The 18,189-nt window shown below is 53.1% G+C and overlaps 1 protein-coding gene across 3 annotated transcripts; it reads right to left on the bottom strand.

The window, feature by feature from the left end:
• Positions 1 to 3,078: 3,078 nt before the first annotated feature.
• On the bottom strand, positions 3,079 to 17,814 carry LOC119099984 (tropomyosin-1, isoforms 9A/A/B-like). 3 transcript variants are annotated; one of them, XM_037223104.1, is made up of 9 exons: positions 17,562 to 17,814; positions 12,052 to 12,185; positions 9,923 to 10,040; positions 8,331 to 8,401; positions 7,476 to 7,551; positions 5,995 to 6,057; positions 5,615 to 5,684; positions 4,538 to 4,671; positions 3,079 to 3,629 (listed from the first exon to the last, which is right to left on the bottom strand). In XM_037223104.1, the coding sequence occupies exons 1-8, from the start codon at positions 17,700 to 17,702 to the stop codon at positions 4,589 to 4,591; spliced, it is 756 nt and encodes a 251-aa protein (XP_037078999.1). In that variant the 5' UTR covers positions 17,703 to 17,814; the 3' UTR covers positions 3,079 to 3,629; positions 4,538 to 4,588. The 3 variants fall into 3 exon arrangements, with proteins under 3 accessions (XP_037078999.1, XP_037078997.1, XP_037079000.1); XM_037223102.1 differs by lacking the exon at positions 8,331 to 8,401 and adding an exon at positions 7,991 to 8,061 and having other exon boundaries at positions 17,562 to 17,811; XM_037223105.1 differs by lacking the exons at positions 3,079 to 3,629; positions 4,538 to 4,671; positions 8,331 to 8,401 and adding exons at positions 5,088 to 5,143; positions 7,991 to 8,061 and having other exon boundaries at positions 17,562 to 17,811.
• Between the last annotated feature and the right edge of the window lie 375 nt (positions 17,815 to 18,189).

The following is an 18,189-nucleotide window of genomic DNA, read 5'->3' as shown; positions in this document are numbered from 1 at the left end:
CTCGAAACACCCCATGGCTGGTGAAGCCATCCAAACAAAACTAACGTGATTGATATCAGTGGGAAAGGCCTAAAGATTCTGGTTATTCGGACACAGGCGTAGTTTTGCAAAATGTGCTGAAAGAGAGGGAAGCAGGAGAAAATGACGCAGCATATCCACAAAATGCACATAAGCGGATTTCCCGATGGATTCGACCCTTCTCTTCACCAAAGTTGGGACGGGAGCTCCAGCCCGTTCTTCCAACAAAACAACAAACCCAAGGAGTGGAGGAAATGAGTTTCGTACCGTCATGGTGATTGGGTGTTTTTCTATCGTACTGGGCCTAAGAGAAGTGAGTAGGTAGTACTTTAACACGCGTCCGGGTGGCCGGCTAGATACCCTTCGCTCGGGTAGAGACGGGGTCCAGTTTGACCCTCCCTGAGATCTCGGGAACTGAGGAAGCTAGAGGTACCGAGTTTTGCAGGGTGTGTCGACCTGTAATGAACTCACTTGTGTCAAAGTTTGATATCCCTATGCCATGACCCTCGGGTCAAATAAGGTCAAACAAGGTCAAATTCCAAAATGGTCTCCAAAGCGCCCCCAGAACCCTAGATAAATGTATCTAAGCAAAGGCCACAAGCTTATTTGAGGTCAGTGACCTTATTTGACCTTTTGAATGTCCTGGTGACAAAATCATACAAGACTGCTGTGAGTTTTGCATTTGAATGAGCCCCAAAGATTACGCCAGGTAGCATGCTCCTAACAACAAAGTGTCGACCTGGGTCATCTCAGGTCAATGACCTATTCTGACCTCTTACAAGTCAATGAAAGGTGTATAATGCGGTTCCCGCCATTAATAAATTCGAAATGAGCACCGCAAACTATCCATACAGCAAGCCCTACAGTAATAAAACAGATCGGGTTTGACCTTGGTCTGACCTCCATACTTGACCTTAGGTCAACGTAATTAGCTCATTCAATACTTGTTTTACCTAAGAAACCATATCACAAATAATCAGGCTTCGTCAAACATCCCGTTGCTGCCTCAGATTGAATGATTCCCTAGAAATTGCCTTCGCTGAAACCGTGGCCTCACTCTGACATGCCATCGGTCAGCAACCTTACAAGGTACACCTCAATTTTTAGGTCAAGCGATCCGCTACTCAATTGTCTACAGCTATGCCAACTTTGGCACGGCTGCGCCGCGCCGTTCGGAAACAATTTTGGAAATACCATCGGGAGAGGGGGAGGGGGGTCAAATTGACCCTCCCTCCACCCGAGCGCGTGGTAAGTGACTGCGCCTATGTCGTTCATCGGCGACTGTTGAGAAGCGCGGTGTTTTGAATCGCCGAATTCGGAGGGAAGTGGGACGGCGAAGCGTGGTCGTGCACCAGAACCCGCTGGAGTCGGCAGCACGATACTCCTGTGGTGACAGATACACCCGATGGGCAAGACTGAGGCGTGAAAACGCCCGTGGGCTCGTCCGCGGTGTCGGCTTTCTACCAACTCCGTCCGCCTCACCCGCACCCCGGGAGGTCGCCCCCCCTCCCATGTATCGCGCTGCGCCCTGTCTCCCGCCTGCGGGACCGGTCATCACGCGCCCTGGGCTCGGCCACCTCGGAGGTGTGACCAGACTGTTAATCCGTGTGGTGCGAACATTGCATGTAACCATGTTTCCCGCTTCTTTTGAACGATGGAGGACACGCAAATATGTGGCGCCCGCGCCGGGGCGGAAGTGGCGACACTGGCGACTGCCAGGGCTCGTTGCTGGGGGTAACCAGTGCGTGTGGCGGCGCGCGGGCTTGATTGCTCAGCGAGTCGCCGCGATTGTTTTCGTACGCATATGCTGGAAGATCGTGATTAAGCCAGTCGAGCACGCTCGTGAAAGTGAGCTCAGAATAGTTCACGCATGCCCACAAGAATATCTAGTCCAGTCCCACCACGGCGGAGTGTTTTTAGGGATCGCCGTAATAAAAGAACATGGCGTGCTTTCTTAGGTTACAGATCGCGAGAACAGATCGCAGGCATAGGCAGGCATAGGTAAACATGCATCACGAAATTTCTATTTTTCTTAAGTGGAAACAATCCAATGGGATGAAAGAAACGTCACGGGATAGCTTGCAGTGGCAAGCCAGAACTGGAGAAGTGGCCAAGATCTGTACCTACTTCATCCAAACAAACCATTCGATTCTCCTTTCTTCTCCCGCGCTTCAGTGCTGCAACCGGTGCAGACGAAACCCCCACATACAGAAGTCGTGGCGTAGACCGGCTGTCCGCGGATCGGTGGTTCATTCCAAGAAGTGTGAAGGGACTCCACACGAGTGCTCCTGGTGGTTATGCGAAGCTGTAGTGCCTGCACTATGCGCGCGGAGCAGCACGCTGCACCACCGGCCGGCATCAGACCGCATGCTGACACTGTCTGCACCCGCTCCGGGCCTGCATTGACGCGGTCGGTCGCGTGGCGGCGCGTCTCTGTGCGCTCGCAGCTCGAGGGAGCGCGTCGTTCCGGAACGCTCGGCTTGTGACCCTCTCTCAGCGTCATTCGAGACAACCAGGACGGATGCCAAGCCAGGATAAGAAAACCCGCAACATCGGCACCCGGGACTGGCCGTCCTGCTACCCGCACGACGCACAGAGAGCAGAGCCCGTTTAAGAATTGTTAGATTTTTTAGTCATTTCGTACAGCTGTGTACAACCTGCGATATCATCACAATTCATTTTGTCAGCACGTGATCGAACCAAAAATCAGTGACTCGAGACACGCTTCTATGCATCATTCGAACCCATACATAATATAGCCATAGCGTTCAGACAAGCCAATACAATAGCAAAAATTACAAGAAATAACCGGCTACGCACAATAGACTGGGGTCGGCGGCAATTTGGCCGGCCGCGAAGCACCCGGGCCAAGCAGAGACGCGACAGAAGCAGCGCGACTCTCGGGAGTCGGCGGGTGGTCACCCGGACCCTGCATCGCCGTCACGAAGCAGGCCATACGTTCGGGAGCGGGGGGGGGGGGGGGGGGCACAGGCGACGGGCGCGGCGTGTCGGCATCATCACACCGCGGGGCGCGTGGCGGCCACCGCGCCCGGGGCCCGGTCTGCCCGGCGGTGGGTCGGATCCAGTCAGCCGGCAGCGAGCGTCTCGTGGCGGCTGCGGACGGGCGGCGACGGGCCGCCGCCGGCTGACCATCTGGCAGCCCGACACCTCAGCCAAGGCCGTGTCCAGCTGGTCGACGGTGCCGTTGCACGCTTCCTCGTCGGTGACCGGCTTGTACGCGCGGTAGCGGAGGCGCGCGCGGCGTTTCGGCGGGCGGCCGGCAGCGGCGCGTGGCGGCGGGGCAGCGCTGGCGGGCACCCTCTTTTGCGGGCACATAGGCGCTCAGCTCACACATAGCACGCGGGCCGCAAAAGCGACAGAAAAGAGACAGGCGGCATCGGAGAGAGGGGACAGGCAGAGGCGGCGGAGGCGGAGGGTGGGCGGGTAACGATTGGCGCCCGGCAGTGGGTCGTTCAGGCGCACGCGCCACTGGCAGAGTTGGCGGCAGGTGTCTGACAGCGGCCAGGCGGTCTGGCAGCCTGGCACATCGGAGGAGGTCGCGTCCAGCCCGTCAGAGGCGGTCCTAAACTCCTTCTCGTGCGCCAGATCGTCTGCAATCGCAGGCAGGTCGCGTCAGCCGGCAGATCGGTGCCGGCAGGACGACGGGCAGCTATTGTCCAGCACTCAGCCATCGTCAGTGGCCATCAATACGCGCAGAGTTAGACAGAGCAGCCAGTAATGACTCGATATCGAAGGACATATATTCGTCTCATTGAAGCAACCCCGGAAGTTGGGCCTTGGACACAAAAAAACAATAGGTCGACGGAAAACAAAATACTAATTAAATGTTTATTTCATGACCGTCGCGCGATTAACGAGCATTCTACATTTCCCTCCGCACATGCTCACTCGCAGGGACTAGACATTAGCTCCAGACCGAGTGGTCTCCCCATGCTTCACTTTAAAGGGCGCCGCTCAGTCCCGTTAGCCAACATTCGCCGATGTTATGTATGATACGTATTTATATCACGCATTCCGAGAGCCAAGACAGCGAGAGTAGCGCAGCTGTACTGCTGATGGTTTTTGACAGCATTCAACAAATCACGAAGTGGACCAGCTGCAGGTCTCTGAGGCTTCTGAGCAGGCGGCTGCGGCGAACGCCACAAGCGAACTCAGTAACCAATGCAGCAGAACGGATCAACATTACCTGAACCCATGCCGACGTGAAAAAACAACGCAAATATTACAGCACTGTACCAAAATAGCACATAATATAGCATAGGTAAATCTTGGCAAAACTCAAACCTTGGCTTGGCTTGGCAAATCGGCCAGGCCGGTCAAATATCACGGTTCTAGGTCAACGGAAAACGGGTTACGTCGCCGCTGGGGCGAGAAGACCGCCAGAGACTTGGAATTGTGTATCTACACGATTGCAATCCACGGCTTTTGGCGAACAAACCAGATATCACTGGAAAGGGAGGACTGGCGCCGAATTTTTCAGTCTCGGCAGCGTGCTCACCTGCCGTGCTGCCACCACACAGGTACACGCTCACTAGTGGGCGGCGAGCGCTCACAAGTTCTGAATATCCTTCAGCGTCGTGTCCATCTCGACCTCGAGCCTTTTCTGCTGCTGACGACACTCCACCAGCTTATCTGCTCACCGAAGGAGCGGCAGACACGGCCAGCGACGTGCACAATTAGTGAACGGAAGAAAACCAAGGCCCGGCGGCCGGTAGAGCAAAAAGGAACAAAACGGCAGGCCGGGACAAAACCAAATGAGAGCCTGAGGTCAAGCACACCGGGCTAGCGGCAGCGGCACAGGCAAACCCGGTGCTGCCAGTCGCCACGCTGCTACAGGAGGTCCACGTCCTAGGCTAGATTCTCATCGACACTGCGTGGTGCCCAGGTCAGTTGCGACACACTCAACGCAAACCATGCAAGGTAACTGACAGTGCACCACGCGAACGTGCGAACACACGCGGCCGCGAGGCGGGACGGGGCTAGGGTGCGCAGAGCCGCCGTGGAGTGCTGCGTGCGTGCCGCACATGTCCCGCCTTGTGGCCGGCATCACGCAGTTACCTGCATCAATATGCTTTGGCGGCCGCTCTCAGTTTTTCAACGCACGCTGCTTGTAAAGACAAGGAGGGCGTGGCTGATATTCGCGTATGCGTATGGTCTGTGCAAAGTTGGCCAGTTTTGGAGCCCAGCCAGAGCGAGAATAGGGCATGTGCGTGTAATGTGGGGCATCTTTGGAGCCCAGCCCGAGCGAGAATAGGGCATGTGCGTGCAATGTGGGGCATCTTTGGAGCCCAGCCAGAGGGCGAGTATCAGGTATGGTGCGAGCGGCGTGGGGCAGTTGTGAAGCCCAGTCAGAGCCATTCTCGGGTACGCACGCGTGATGTGGGACGGCTGTGGAGCCTAGCCAGAGCGAGATTCAGTTATGGTGCGAGTGGCGTGGGGCGGGCGTGGAGCCGGAGCGAGTCTCGGGTATGGTGCGTGTAATCTGGAGCGACTTTAAAGCCCAGTCAGTACGAGTGCCGAGCATTTATACAGCCTAAACGAACGCCAGTAGGAACCGTGGCTGGGTGGGACGCACCTTCCAGTCTGTCCACCTCCTTCTGGAGCTTCTGCACGGAGCGTTCGGCAAACTCGGCGCGGGCTTCCGACTGCGGACATGGCCGGCCGCCAGTCAGACCAGCTGACGCCCATCCTGGCCCCACACTCGGGTCCGTGCAAGGCAAACTGCTTCTGGGTCGTTCGCACCACCAACACATGGGTCAGAGTTTTAAAAATCTTCACAATAAATGCGCCATCCAACAGACCTGGTCATCCGCAGCTGAGGTAAGCCAGCGCTAGACAGTTATCAATTGACGGTGGGTCAGCGGCTAGCGTCAGTTATCATCAGGGGGACAACCGAACTGGTTACCCTCACCATCTCGGTGCGCGCGTCACCAGCACAGCAGAGGCACCACTGACCTCTCTCCATCTCGCCTCGCTGTCACGCAGCTGCGTCTCGAACATCTCCTCCCGCTGAGAGGCCTGCGGAGGACACACGCCAGGCGCCACGGTCAGCGGCGTCAGGGGGCGAGCCAGGGCTGGCGACACGCGGTGGCCGAAGCACTGCTGGCGCACACTAGCAATACAGGCTTCAGTCCTGACGTCCCCCTCATTCTCCCCCTTCCAGCGGGACCTGCTGCGGCCGGAGACAGCAGAACGGCGGGGTGCATGCGAACATTCGGACAACACGGCACTGATTTAAGACAAGAACGGAGATATGGAACCGGCGCACCGGTTGCCGACACAGCGGTGCTAAGGGGGGGGGGGGGGGTAAAGAAACCAATGCCGGCGTCCCTGGCGGGCCAGACGCCTGACGTCGTCCTGCCCACGTCCCCCGGCGCGGCCGGCCACTGCCCACGGCCCGCTTCCGTTCTCACAGTAGGCGGGTCACCGTGTCCTCGCTCACAAGACTCATTACCTGTTGCATTCCATCTGTTATCATCTCGATCGGTTCCCTTACCCGCCCCTCCACACCGCTGGCCTACGGCAACACGCCGGCCTTGCTTTGCGGGCGCCAGCACGTGACGAGCACGACCCGACACTTCACCCACTCCGACTGAGAGGCACAGAGGCTACAGTGACGCGTGCCAATCAGATTATCGCCGGCAGTCCGCCCCCCACCCCTTGCAGGACAGTCGGCGCGGTTCCCGAACATTGTCCTGGCCACCGAGCTAAGTGGTGGGGGCGCTGCAGGCCCCGCTGGCCAGGCAACTGACTGTCCGGAGTCTCAACGAGCCGCTAAATGCACGCATAGAGCTGCCATAGCCGGCAGCTACCTTCAGCAGCGACAGGGAGGCCCTTAGTCACGCATCGTCAGACACCAGGCACAAGCCCCTTCAAGGCACGCGGCGAGACGTCTGGCGGCCGGGCGATACCGTATCGCACGCTTAATCGGACGCTTGTGGGAATAGGATTAGCGCGGGGCAGCGATACCGGTGAACAACACTCCGATAGTGAAGCAGTGACGGGGAGACACGGCAGTCGCGGCGCGGCGCGGTCCGCTCTGATGACGGCCGCCCGGCCACGCCCCTCACGGCAACCACGCCCACCCGCCGTTGGTTGCAGCATCCCGCACATAGTTGAATTACTGAATTGGCTACTACAAGGGGAACACCTACCAAACACGCCCAATGCCCATACATAAGTTTGTATGCATATTCAACATTCACTCAGGTATGCTTCATGCAATAATCACGAGCTCGCTATTAGCCATGACGACCAAAGCGTGAATAACGCCCCGAGTTTTCATACTTAATGGCTTAAAGACACCAACCATACCGGAATAGCTACAAAAGTTCGCCAGTTTTACGATTAATGTATGTCTGCCTTGTCACGTCATCACAAACCGGCGTGAGCCTGCATTCGCGGATAGCCGCCACTGGGCAAGGAAAGGCTATTACCTTCTCCTCGGAGACCTCGAGCGACTTCAGGTTGTTGCCCACTACGCGCAGCTCCTCCTCCAGCTCCACGATCTTGCTGCAGAGCAACGGGCACCCGTTACAGTACGCCCCGCGCTCGCGCACTGTCATTTGAGCAGTCAGGGACGGGCGCCACCATCCTCCGGCGGGACACAAGGGGCGACCACCATATACACAGCTGCATTTCAGCATCACATCAACGGAGCCAATAATCCACTGCAAAACAACGCGACACGATCGATGCCGATGTACGCATCGATACATACACAAGTCCATCACAACCATATCAACCAGCAGAGAATTCATCAAACGCTGGAACACGCTAGAGCGGCGAGTTTTCTAGCACGGAATCGCGGTCGCCACCGCCTGATCAAACAGACGCATGCAAACATTACACGTCACGCGCGACGGCCCGGCCGGGCGTGCCTGTTCACAACTGCGGCGCGCCGCTAGCGAGTGCGGGGGAGGGGAGGGAGCACGTGCGGCCTACTACTCACGACTCGCCCGTCTCGGCCCGCTCCTCAGCCCGTTCCAGGTCGTTCTCCAGCATCACCACCTTGCGTGCCACCTGGCGGCGACCCCCGCAGACGGGTCGTGTCAGGCAGAAGCGGACGACCAGACGGGCGACGGCCGAGCGTCACACGCAAACCACGCGCCATGCACCAAAAACAAACGGCTAACACCACTACGAAAGAACATGGCGGCGACAACATGCCATCGACAGCGGCTGGCGGAACCTCCTGTGGAAAGGCCGCGCGCACACGCACACACACACACAAACACAGACACGCCCATGGTGAGCCGGCGGCTACGGGCAGGCCATGCACAGCCACTCACGATTCGCCCGTCTCGGCGCGATCCTCAGCCCGCTCCAGGTCTGCCTCAACCATAGCCAGCTTACGGGCCACCTGCGATTGCCGCGCCCCACCCCCCCGTCAGAAGGACGTAGGTCGAAGCCGGGGACGGCCAGCACGGTCAGACACGGGGCCAGAGTCACGAGCCGGGGCGCCCACAAACCCGGCGCAGCGGGGACAACACGGGCGTGGGGCGGCGTCGCCAACTCTCGCTCCCGACAACCAAACGGAGAACAGAGCAGCGCAGAGAAGAAAACCGCAGAACAAGGTTCTCGTCGCTGTTGACACGCTCATGGCCGAGACAGGGACTGGACAGCCACCGTTTGCGTCACGTCGGCGCGTCACGTCCTCCAACAGCGATCACACGGCACACACCACATGCAGCGGTTTGTCGCAGGCTACTCAGCTAGGTACCACACCCATCTATGGTTAGCACGCACTGAACGGATAAAACACAGGTGAGTGCGCACGCGGCACACGCACGCACGCATGGGACGTGTTAAAGCACGCGATACGCGTTACTCCAATTCTGTCGCCATGAATACAGCAGAAGCATCCAATCCACCATTGTTAGATTTCGCAGCCGCGAAATGGACACAGAATCTGCGTTACGGTGCGCATAATTCCGACACAGATTCGCACAAACACTGCGGTGTCTGATGACTTCAATTGCAGTTCTGAGTACATATGGCTTGATTCCATTACACATTTTTATGGAATTCGGTCCGCTGAAGGCAGCTTATGAGATGGTCAGCTCCGGCCTTCATAAAGGCCTACAGGGACATGGATTTTGATAACCAGACAGCAATAGTGGGCGTCCCACAATTTGGACCAATACAAACCAGCGCAATGCAAAAACAGGCAACTACTTACGTATCTATTGGGGCCAATCACCAACATTTCAAGGCAAGATGCTTCAATCGGGTCAGACTCCGACTAGAAAACATAACCAATGCACGGATTCCATCCTGATTCAACGCAACCTCGACTACTGCAATTCATTTCGCTTTCATCCGAGGTCAAGTAGAAGTCTGGACGCATGGCACACCGGCACACCTGCTCGCGCGTCCCTGCACCGGGTGCGGCGGGCGCGGGCTCCGGACCACAGCGTGGTTGCGGTTAGTGCCGGGGGAGCGCGACACGGTCAGTGGCGTAAACCACACGGCGTCACCTCGTATTTCCGGTCGGCCTCCTGGGCCAGCGAGCAGGCCTGCTCCAGCCGGCTTTCCAGGGCGTCCCTGCGCCCCTCGTCCGAGACAGCGGCTCGCCAGCACTCCGCGCACGCTGCGCCAGTGCCACAGGTCACCGATCAGAGCGGGTTGCAGGCATCACAGGCGACCGCTCATGGGACGGTGGGGAGGAGGATATGGGGAGGGGGGGGGGGGGGGGCTCGCCGCCGACGGAGCTGGCAGCGCCGAACGGCAGCCGCCCGCCCGGCCGGCCGACGTCTGTGGGAAACGGCGGGGGCGGGCGGACAGGCGGAGGGGAGCGCACAGCTGGCGTGGGGAGACAGGTGACGAGCAGCACGTCCGCCGGCGTGACGAGTCGCCGGCCTCGCACAGCGCGCCGTCCTACCTCCTCGTATTTCTTGTCGGCCTCCTCGGCGATCAGCTTGGCCTGGGCCAGCTGCGCCTCCAGGATCGCCACCCGGTCCTCCTCCGTGTTCGTCCGGTTTTCTAGCGCCTTGCGCTGCCTGGCAGGGTTACACAGCGTACGCCACGGCGTTAGCACGGGGGCGCGCTGTTATGAGGACCAGATGCAAGGCAACCAACCCTTCAGCTCATCTTCGTCAGGGACGTTTCAGCAAATGATACAAGTGAACACGCATATGTGCAAGATATAGGAGAACAACTAACAAACTTCTAAGTGGAAATGCATGTTATATGGTTAATCTGCATCGCCTCAACTAAATAGGGGCTGAAACGCAATGGCGCATCCTATGTTTGGTACCGGCTACAAAGACAACAGCCACGCATGTCAGACGGCCACGAGACCGTTTAAGGGTTGCAGTGACGTCAGCGCAACCTGCGACGTCGTCGCCCGTACAACTGATATAACATAACGACGCCAAGACTGGGTTGACCGGAGCTATCAGGAGGCCGCTGATTTTACAAATTTAGTAAGCAGATCCTAAAACATCATGAGGCGTTGCTACTACGCCCACCCCCTCAGTCTGCCGCCGATGGAGTAAAAAAAAAAATGGCGGTACGAAGCTATTGCAGTGTAATACGATTAATTGTTACTCATGTTCAGCCAGTCAGAATGACCTTCGGTAATTCTATCATGTGTTATTATGAGATTTGCACTGGAATCTAGGAAACGATTATTACCACCCACTAGTAACATTCACTCGAGCACTGTTGAAGAAGTAAATCTGGTCTCGCCGCATTCACCAAGCATGTAATTCTCAAATGCCTGGACGGTAGGATAGGGTCCCAATTGGTGCCAAATCTGAAATGCTCGAAACATAGCATAAACGGCGAAACGGGGTGAAATAGATGGTTTATCGCAAGGGCTATCAAAAAGCAGGAGCTTTTCACTTCAGATGCGATTTTATTTCATCATAACAGGTCCATCCGTTATTTCACGTTTGCGGCAACGTATCATTTGGCCCCATGGGACCAAATACACAAACGTACAATGACGAATCGGCACACGATGGCGAAAAAAAAGTTCGAGTAAGCCTCACTGGCCGTTTTAATAGACCTGACAGCAAACGATAGGTTTGCCCCCCCCCCCCCCCGCCCCCCGTCTGTCCTACTGTCCAGGCATTTTAAAAAGGCCGCCTGTGAAATCTAGCGTGACCACACTGGGTACCAGCCGAATAAAAGCTCAGCATGAACAGGCGCACTGTGTACCAAATTTTGCGGTCCTGGCCCAAACTGTTATCGCCACATCACACGAAACGTGGGAGGATTGGTCATACCACGTGCTGCGCTCACCGCACGCGGCCAGCCCCACACGGGGCGGACATGTGTACCAATATGGCCGCGTGCCCCAGTCTGATCCGGGGTCAAAGCCCAATGTACAAGCGCAAAGATGAGTCCGTGGAGGACCACCGGAACAGCGTGGGATTATTCTGTTAATGCATCGTCGATGCTAGGCCAGTAAACTTGGTATACTCTTGGAACTTGGCTTTTTGCACTGAGCATATCGGAGAGTTTGTAAGAAGTTACATTTTGGGCGACTGTATTCAAAGTTTGACAAAAAAACGCAAACATTCGGAATGACTATTAGTAAGTGAATTTGTCTGTTTGCCTGTCATTTTCATCGCAACCAAAAAACCGAAAAATAGAATCACGAAAAAAGTTTTTTTTTTGGGGCGGGGCGGCAGACGTCTAAGGATACAATTTTGGAGTAGACATATTAGACATACGTTCAGGTTTCACATGTAATATGATAACGGTGAGCGTGGCGCACGTTTACACATACCTCACATATCATAAACATACCACACGACATAGGCCGATCACGCAAGAAACCGTACACACGTGAACTTCTGGTCCTAGGTAGGGGTTCGATCATACCTGTACTTCTGCGGTCTGATATTTCTGCACCCAACACAGTGGGAGCGTACCAAGAAACTAAAATTGGCCCAATGAAGAGACGAAACCGCAGATAGAGATCGCATGGATTTTTACCGCCTCACCCAGGATAGCTACCCGATTCCCGCTGGGTGCCTGCAGGGCAGAGGGAGAACCTACCGCTCCGACTCGTCGGCCGAATGGGACGCCTCGGCCAGCTTGGTGGTGGCGGTGGCCAGCCGCTCCTCGGAGCGCTCCAGGTCCTCCTCCAGCAGCTGGATACGGCGGCCCAGAGCCGAGACCTCGCCCTCAGACTGCGGCACACCCGGTCACGCCGGCCCTCCGTCATGCGGTCATGAGAGGAGAGCAGCAAACGGCGGCAGGGCCGACCCCGGCGCTCGGCCGGGGACAGAAGCCGTCACGCTGACCCCTCCTCGGACGGCACGGCCACCGGCGGTGCACTGTCCCAGAGCTGACATCCCGCCCATGGCCGACGACCACGCCCGTCTCCGTCAGACCACACCGATCCAGGCAGCCCGGCGGTCACTTTTATCGAGTCAGTAAAGGTCTGGGCACCAAAACAGACATGTCACGGGCACGATTGCCGTGCACGCCAGACGTCGAGGATAACGTGGCGCCTGCCCCCGTCAACACGTCCATCTCCCCGAGCAACAGTGTCGTGGAGTCTCAGCGCGCCGTGCAAGGATACAAACGGAGAGAAGTCCCCGCGGCGACCCCGCGGGACGGGGACGGACCGACGCAGGGACTGGCCGTCACCTGTACTACCTCGCAATCGGTAATACAGGTGCCGGCGTGTCGGTGTGTAACGCTCCGTCGCATGACACCACCCCCCGGCCGCCAGCGGTCGGTGACAGACGGCTGTGCAGCGCCCGCGGCGCAGGCCGACCCATGACGTCATGTCTCCCAGCAGCCCCGTTCATGCATGCAAACATCCGGAAGCTGCCTGTGGCCACAAACAAAACTTGCAAAGTAGGGCGAACCTTGTTCCCAGGAAATTCCCTATGGGGTGGAGCGGGTTTTCGAATCTGCGTGGCACGGCCGGGCAGATTTTCAAACTTGCGGGAAGTGGTGGCCACAGGGCGATAATTAACACATGACATGCGGTGCGGTAGGTGGATTCAAGCTCAGCCCGTTCCTTAGCATTTCCAGACTGGAGAGTATAACTGGGCTGTGGTGAGTTGACGCCGGCTGCTGTAGAACGTTGGCATCCTAGTGCTATTTGAACTTAATACATGCAAAATGGTTTTTAGTCTGTTTTTCATTTGCTATGGAAGCAATATCTTTCTTTCTTTTACTTTCTAGCAATATTCCATATATCAGGAGATACTGAATGCCATCAAATCAGCATTTGTCTGTACCGGCGAAATTCAGCGTGGACGTCACGAGACTGAGCACGGCTTGAAAAGGCGACTTTTGCCCCATGGTTGCTTGATGACGCTGTTTTACAAATGCACGCTGGTATAATGAAGGCTGATTATTGTCAGATAACAGCGTTTAAGTCATAATCTATTGATTTCTCGGACGATTTTTTTGTCAACAGCATAGGACAAGGTTTACCTAACATTTTGTGACATCCTCTAGCGGTAAACGGCTAGTTCGTTGGAAAGAGACGATCTGTATTCTTGCCACAACACATTTCCACAAAAGTCGCCTGGCAAGGGCATGATCAATGTTTGATTCCTCGGTCCCGATGAGTTTTCTCGGTAAGGCTGGCTCGCGCCGCCGCCGCCGCCGCCGATGACCCACAAACAGACCACTTCTGAGGGCGGTTGCCCTCCGGTCGGTTACCATTTTCACAACTGCACCAGGGAATCAACCTTGGCCATAGCGTGAGGAAGGCTTTGAGATAATCAGAGCAACAGCTTCTGAGATCAGAGTATTCTAGTTTTGCACGTCGAATTTCTGGCATGGTTTTGAAGGTAAATGACCGAAGATTAGGAAACCATATTACCCCCCCCCCCCCCCCTCCACACAAGCGCCTTTATTTTATGTTTAACTGATAAGTGGAGTTCTAAGACTGATGAGACCAATTTTCAAAAAGGTGAATTAGTTTAGGTCATTTTTATCACTGCCAGTTTGTACTGCCAGCCTCCATTTTTGCTATCTTATCAAAAGCTCAATGGTTAACTTGCATGACCAAACATAATCCCTGCCCTTTTGATCTCACATGTTCACTGAGCTCACATCTGAACTCAAACATAATGAGTGGTGCCTCACACATGTCACTGAGTGACATAACACCTGGAAAGTCTTCAGGTGGCAGTTGATGCAAAAAAATATTGCATGCATGATGCTCTGATGTAACTTAACATCCCAAGCGGAAGGCAACAGATGGGTACCTGGGGGGGGTCTGATGTGAGGGAGTTGTACAGCACCGTCATGTAGCGACCTACACTGTTGATCACCAGGGTTAGGTGGGGTTGCTGCAGGGACTTCCCTCCATTTGTATTGTTGTATGTATGTATGTATCCTTGTGTATCCACCTGTCTAAATAAGACATCTCTTTATACAACATAATGCCACCAACAATCAGAAAACAGTAAGATCATGTCATCTTGCCCTTGAAAGAAAACAATTCAATCTAACACTGATGGTACAGAACATGTGACACAGGTGGCTTTCATAGAATGCAAGAGCAGCAAAAGATGAAGCTGATTGTCAACTAACTGATAAGTCAGCTGAGCATAGGGTGGAAGTCCCATTGGGTTGAGTCCCAAAACAGATAAGGTTAGGCTAAATGTGGGTAAAACCCAGGAAAATATTCAACCCAATCATAAGACCAACCTTGTTAAGTAAAGCAGTGTTGGAAAACTTGACTTTTCCTGGTATAATGCATACCAGGAGATTTTGTACTCCAAGTTTGTGACTACGCAAAATGAAATATTTTGTACTCATCGTCATGATGCAACAAGAACAGCTTTTGGAAAAATTCAGTCTTCTTCTTTGTGTCAGGACTAAACAAAACCAGAAGGTGCAACAGCTTGAGACTTGCTGCTTCCATCAGGAGCCATGTATTGATATTTGCAAGAGCACAAATCATGCATCCACCAGACCAAGATGCCCAATAGCAAGCAGCATGTGTTGCCACCTAGGTATATGATAAACCATGTACGGAAATGTGAAAAAGTGTGTGAATGCTGAATGGAATCGCCTTTGAACAATACTGGGAAATGAGAAACAAGTACCTCAACCACACCAGTCTTTAGATTAGCAAAACTCTCCCTTTGTATGCCCTATGCAGACCAACTCAAACTTGAACATGACTTTACCTACTATTGACAACAAACCGCATTAATTGCCAAGAATGCAACAAACAGTCATAGAAAACCACACGCAATCACCTACCACAGATGGCCACCTACCCATGCGCCACCACTATGTCATGGCGATGGAAATAAGAGAACCACTGGCAATTCAGCATAGGAAACGTCTCGACTGTTCAGCGGCTTGCGCCCGCCTCCAGCTCCAGTTGGAGGTTGGACATAGCAAAACTCTCCAATTGGCCTTAATTATTTGCCTCCTCGTGACTGATTTGTCAAGAGCATAAATATTCTGCTCGTGCTCATGTCTTGAACAGATTTGTAAACATTTGGAGGGAAGCTGTATACAGGTGGGCATCACAATTATGGACTTCTTCATACTCATCCAGAACCGCCATGTGGTTGGATATTCGGCCACTTCCTGGCATCTGGAGTACAAAAATAGTACAGCAGCTGTGGATTTAAACCAAGTTAAATTTGTCACTTAAGGGTGAGAATTTAGAGCTGGTAATCCAATTTTTACAAAAATACCCTTTCAAGTCTAAAGACGCTGCTACCAATAGCCAAAAAACAGATAGGAAACAGCCATCTCACTCCAGCAAAACACCAGGACACCAGAGCAACATAAGCCCATAACTTTGGCCCAGCGAATTACGGAGAAGGGTTTATTAGCATGAAAAACATCAATAAACTGCAACATAAATAATCACATTTCACAATGATATTGGTCAAGGCACATCAAAATCCATTAATACATTGCATTATCAGCTGGAGTCAGTTGGGTGACTGACACCGATTCCTTTTGGCCAGCCTGCATGGGTCTTTAAGGCATTGCACTCGTGCTGGCTCTGTAGATTGGGAGTGCTGCCTGTCTCTATTGTTCAGTTGGGACATGTGGGGCCTGGTGTGTTGAATGGGAGTGGGGGGGGGGGGAGGGTATGAGTGTTCAACTGCTTTTAAGGCCAGTTAGCTGGTAGAGCGTGGGCAGCATGACTGTGGTGGAGCGTGAGTTGTGTCATCGTGGCGGAGCATGAGTAGGTGGCCCTGTGCGGTATGTTAATTTGCATTTTTTTCTGTCTTTGTCTGGCCATGTGTATCATACTCACCCTCCATTTTGGAGGGTGTTTAGGCCACATGTAGCTGCCCTCCATTTTGGAGGGTGTATATGCAGAGCCTTTCACAAATTGCAGACCAATATATATGCACATGTGTTTCATAGAAGAGAATATGAGACTGTTGTTTTAGCATGCCATGTTTAATAATGATGCTTCCTTTCATTTAAAATGTTTTTACATGAATTGCTGGACATGAAGAGTGGCACTTTTGTTGAGAACCACCTCTTGTACTGTTATCTCTAAGACTACCTGAATAAAGTGTAATGACCCACAGCACTTGGATAATTTTGTACTACACTATAGAAAGTTTGTACTCTGCTACCAGGAAAATTTTGGGAATTTCAACACTAGTAAAGTCAAATGAACCTGGCATTTTTCTTGAGGAATTTGTTCTACTCAAACACATACTCCCATGGTGTGCATTATCACTATTGTGCATGGTGTTGCTACTATGACATCTTGTTAATGGATGTGTGGCATGTCAGACTTTCTTTTTGTCAGAATTGGTCTACAATACCTTGGAAACATGAGGCATGCTATGCTGCCACTAGTATATTGTATGGATCATAAAAAGCAGAAGCATCACAGGTGCACACTTAAATCCTGACCTAATTAATTCAAAGCATAGTTTGGATATGTAACCCTCAATCATGACCCAACAGGCAGAAGTTGGACTGCCTGTACTCAATCTAATAAGGACTGGATCGCCTTAGTCTCCCTGTATGAGTCTTAGACATTGATGTCTCCAACCAGCTTTGGGCACCTGTAATTCATGCAATATTCCTTAAACTATGATGACATTTTCAACCCATTATTGCAAAAGGGAGCACAATTATGCACCACTTTTAATGCCCATTAAATTGGTCAGCATCATATCACAAAAAACTTTTGCTGATGAAGAATCCAAAATACATGTAATACCTTTTTCAGTCAGATGTGGCTTAAATAAAACATCCTATTGATAAAATGTCTAGCTATGACCAAATTGCATAACCTGGACTGCACACCACTCTATCAAATCTAAGCTTCATTTTGTGGACAACAAAAGTAGGATGCTTGCCTTATATATTGGTTAGACCTTATTTGAAACCATATGCTGTACATGTCATTTTTTCTTGAGGGACAGGGGACAGGTCTCAGGTGACAACTTTCCTCTGGCGATACATAATTACCACTGTCCATCACAACCCATGCATAACACCGCACATTTGAATGAGATGACAGGGTGGATGCAAATGACGTTCGATAAACATAGATAAAAAAGACGCCGTGAAATGTCGCAGCATTAACCTACTTCTTCCCGGCGCCTGATTTCTTCGTTTACTTGGTGTCTCAACTCATCACATTCATCCCGTTTCTTTTCTAACTCATCCCTAGTCTGAGTCATTTTCTTCTTCAAAACTTCCAGCAGCGTAGCTCCCTGTCCGGCAGACATGATGTCCCGGGCTTGTGACACTCCACTTCGCACAATTTAACTCCGTAACCCCACGCGCCGGACACCACCCTGCCAATATGGTCGCCAATCGGTCACCAGTTTTCGCCACCACACTACAACCGTAGCGCAACCGAAGTAGTGCGCAAAAAAACAGTTGGATTTACCGACCCAAAGCCGATAAGCAACATAGCAATTGCTCATGTATTGAGTGTAATGTCATTTATTTTTAGCTTCTGCAAATAGGTTAAGGCCAACAAATAAACATAATTGATAATTATGACTTAAATAGGTCATGAGCATGGCTTGATTCATCGGTCTTAATAGCAGAGGTATGGTTTCCTTTCCACATTTTCAGTGAACATTGTTTCATTCTGAAGGTCTGGTTCATTTATACCCCAGCACGCGTCTTCCTTTACAGAAAGTACATGCACGACACAAGAATATTATTAGTTAATGGCCGCGGTGATCGCAAACGGGTAAAGCGAGC

The sequence above is a fragment of the Pollicipes pollicipes genome, unplaced genomic scaffold, assembly GCF_011947565.3.
Source record: "Pollicipes pollicipes isolate AB1234 unplaced genomic scaffold, Ppol_2.1 Scaffold_4881;HRSCAF=5763_pilon_pilon_pilon, whole genome shotgun sequence".
Classification (NCBI taxonomy): Eukaryota; Metazoa; Arthropoda; class Thecostraca; order Pollicipedomorpha; family Pollicipedidae; genus Pollicipes; species Pollicipes pollicipes.
The sequence above is the reverse complement of the archived record's forward strand: the minus strand, read 5'-3'. Positions and strand labels throughout refer to the sequence as shown.

Excerpts from the sequence above, each read along its gene's own strand:
- LOC119099984 (XM_037223104.1), bottom strand. The coding sequence starts at position 17,702 with ATGTCTGCCGGACAGGGAGCTACGCTGCTGGAAGTTTTGAAGAAGAAA. Across the intron at positions 8,402-9,922 it reads CCGACAAGAAATACGAGGAG|GTGGCCCGTAAGCTGGCTAT; the intron begins GTAGGACGGCGC and ends CGGCAATCGCAG. Across the intron at positions 6,058-7,475 it reads TCGAGGTCTCCGAGGAGAAG|GCCTCTCAGCGGGAGGAGAT; the intron begins GTAATAGCCTTT and ends TGTCCTCCGCAG.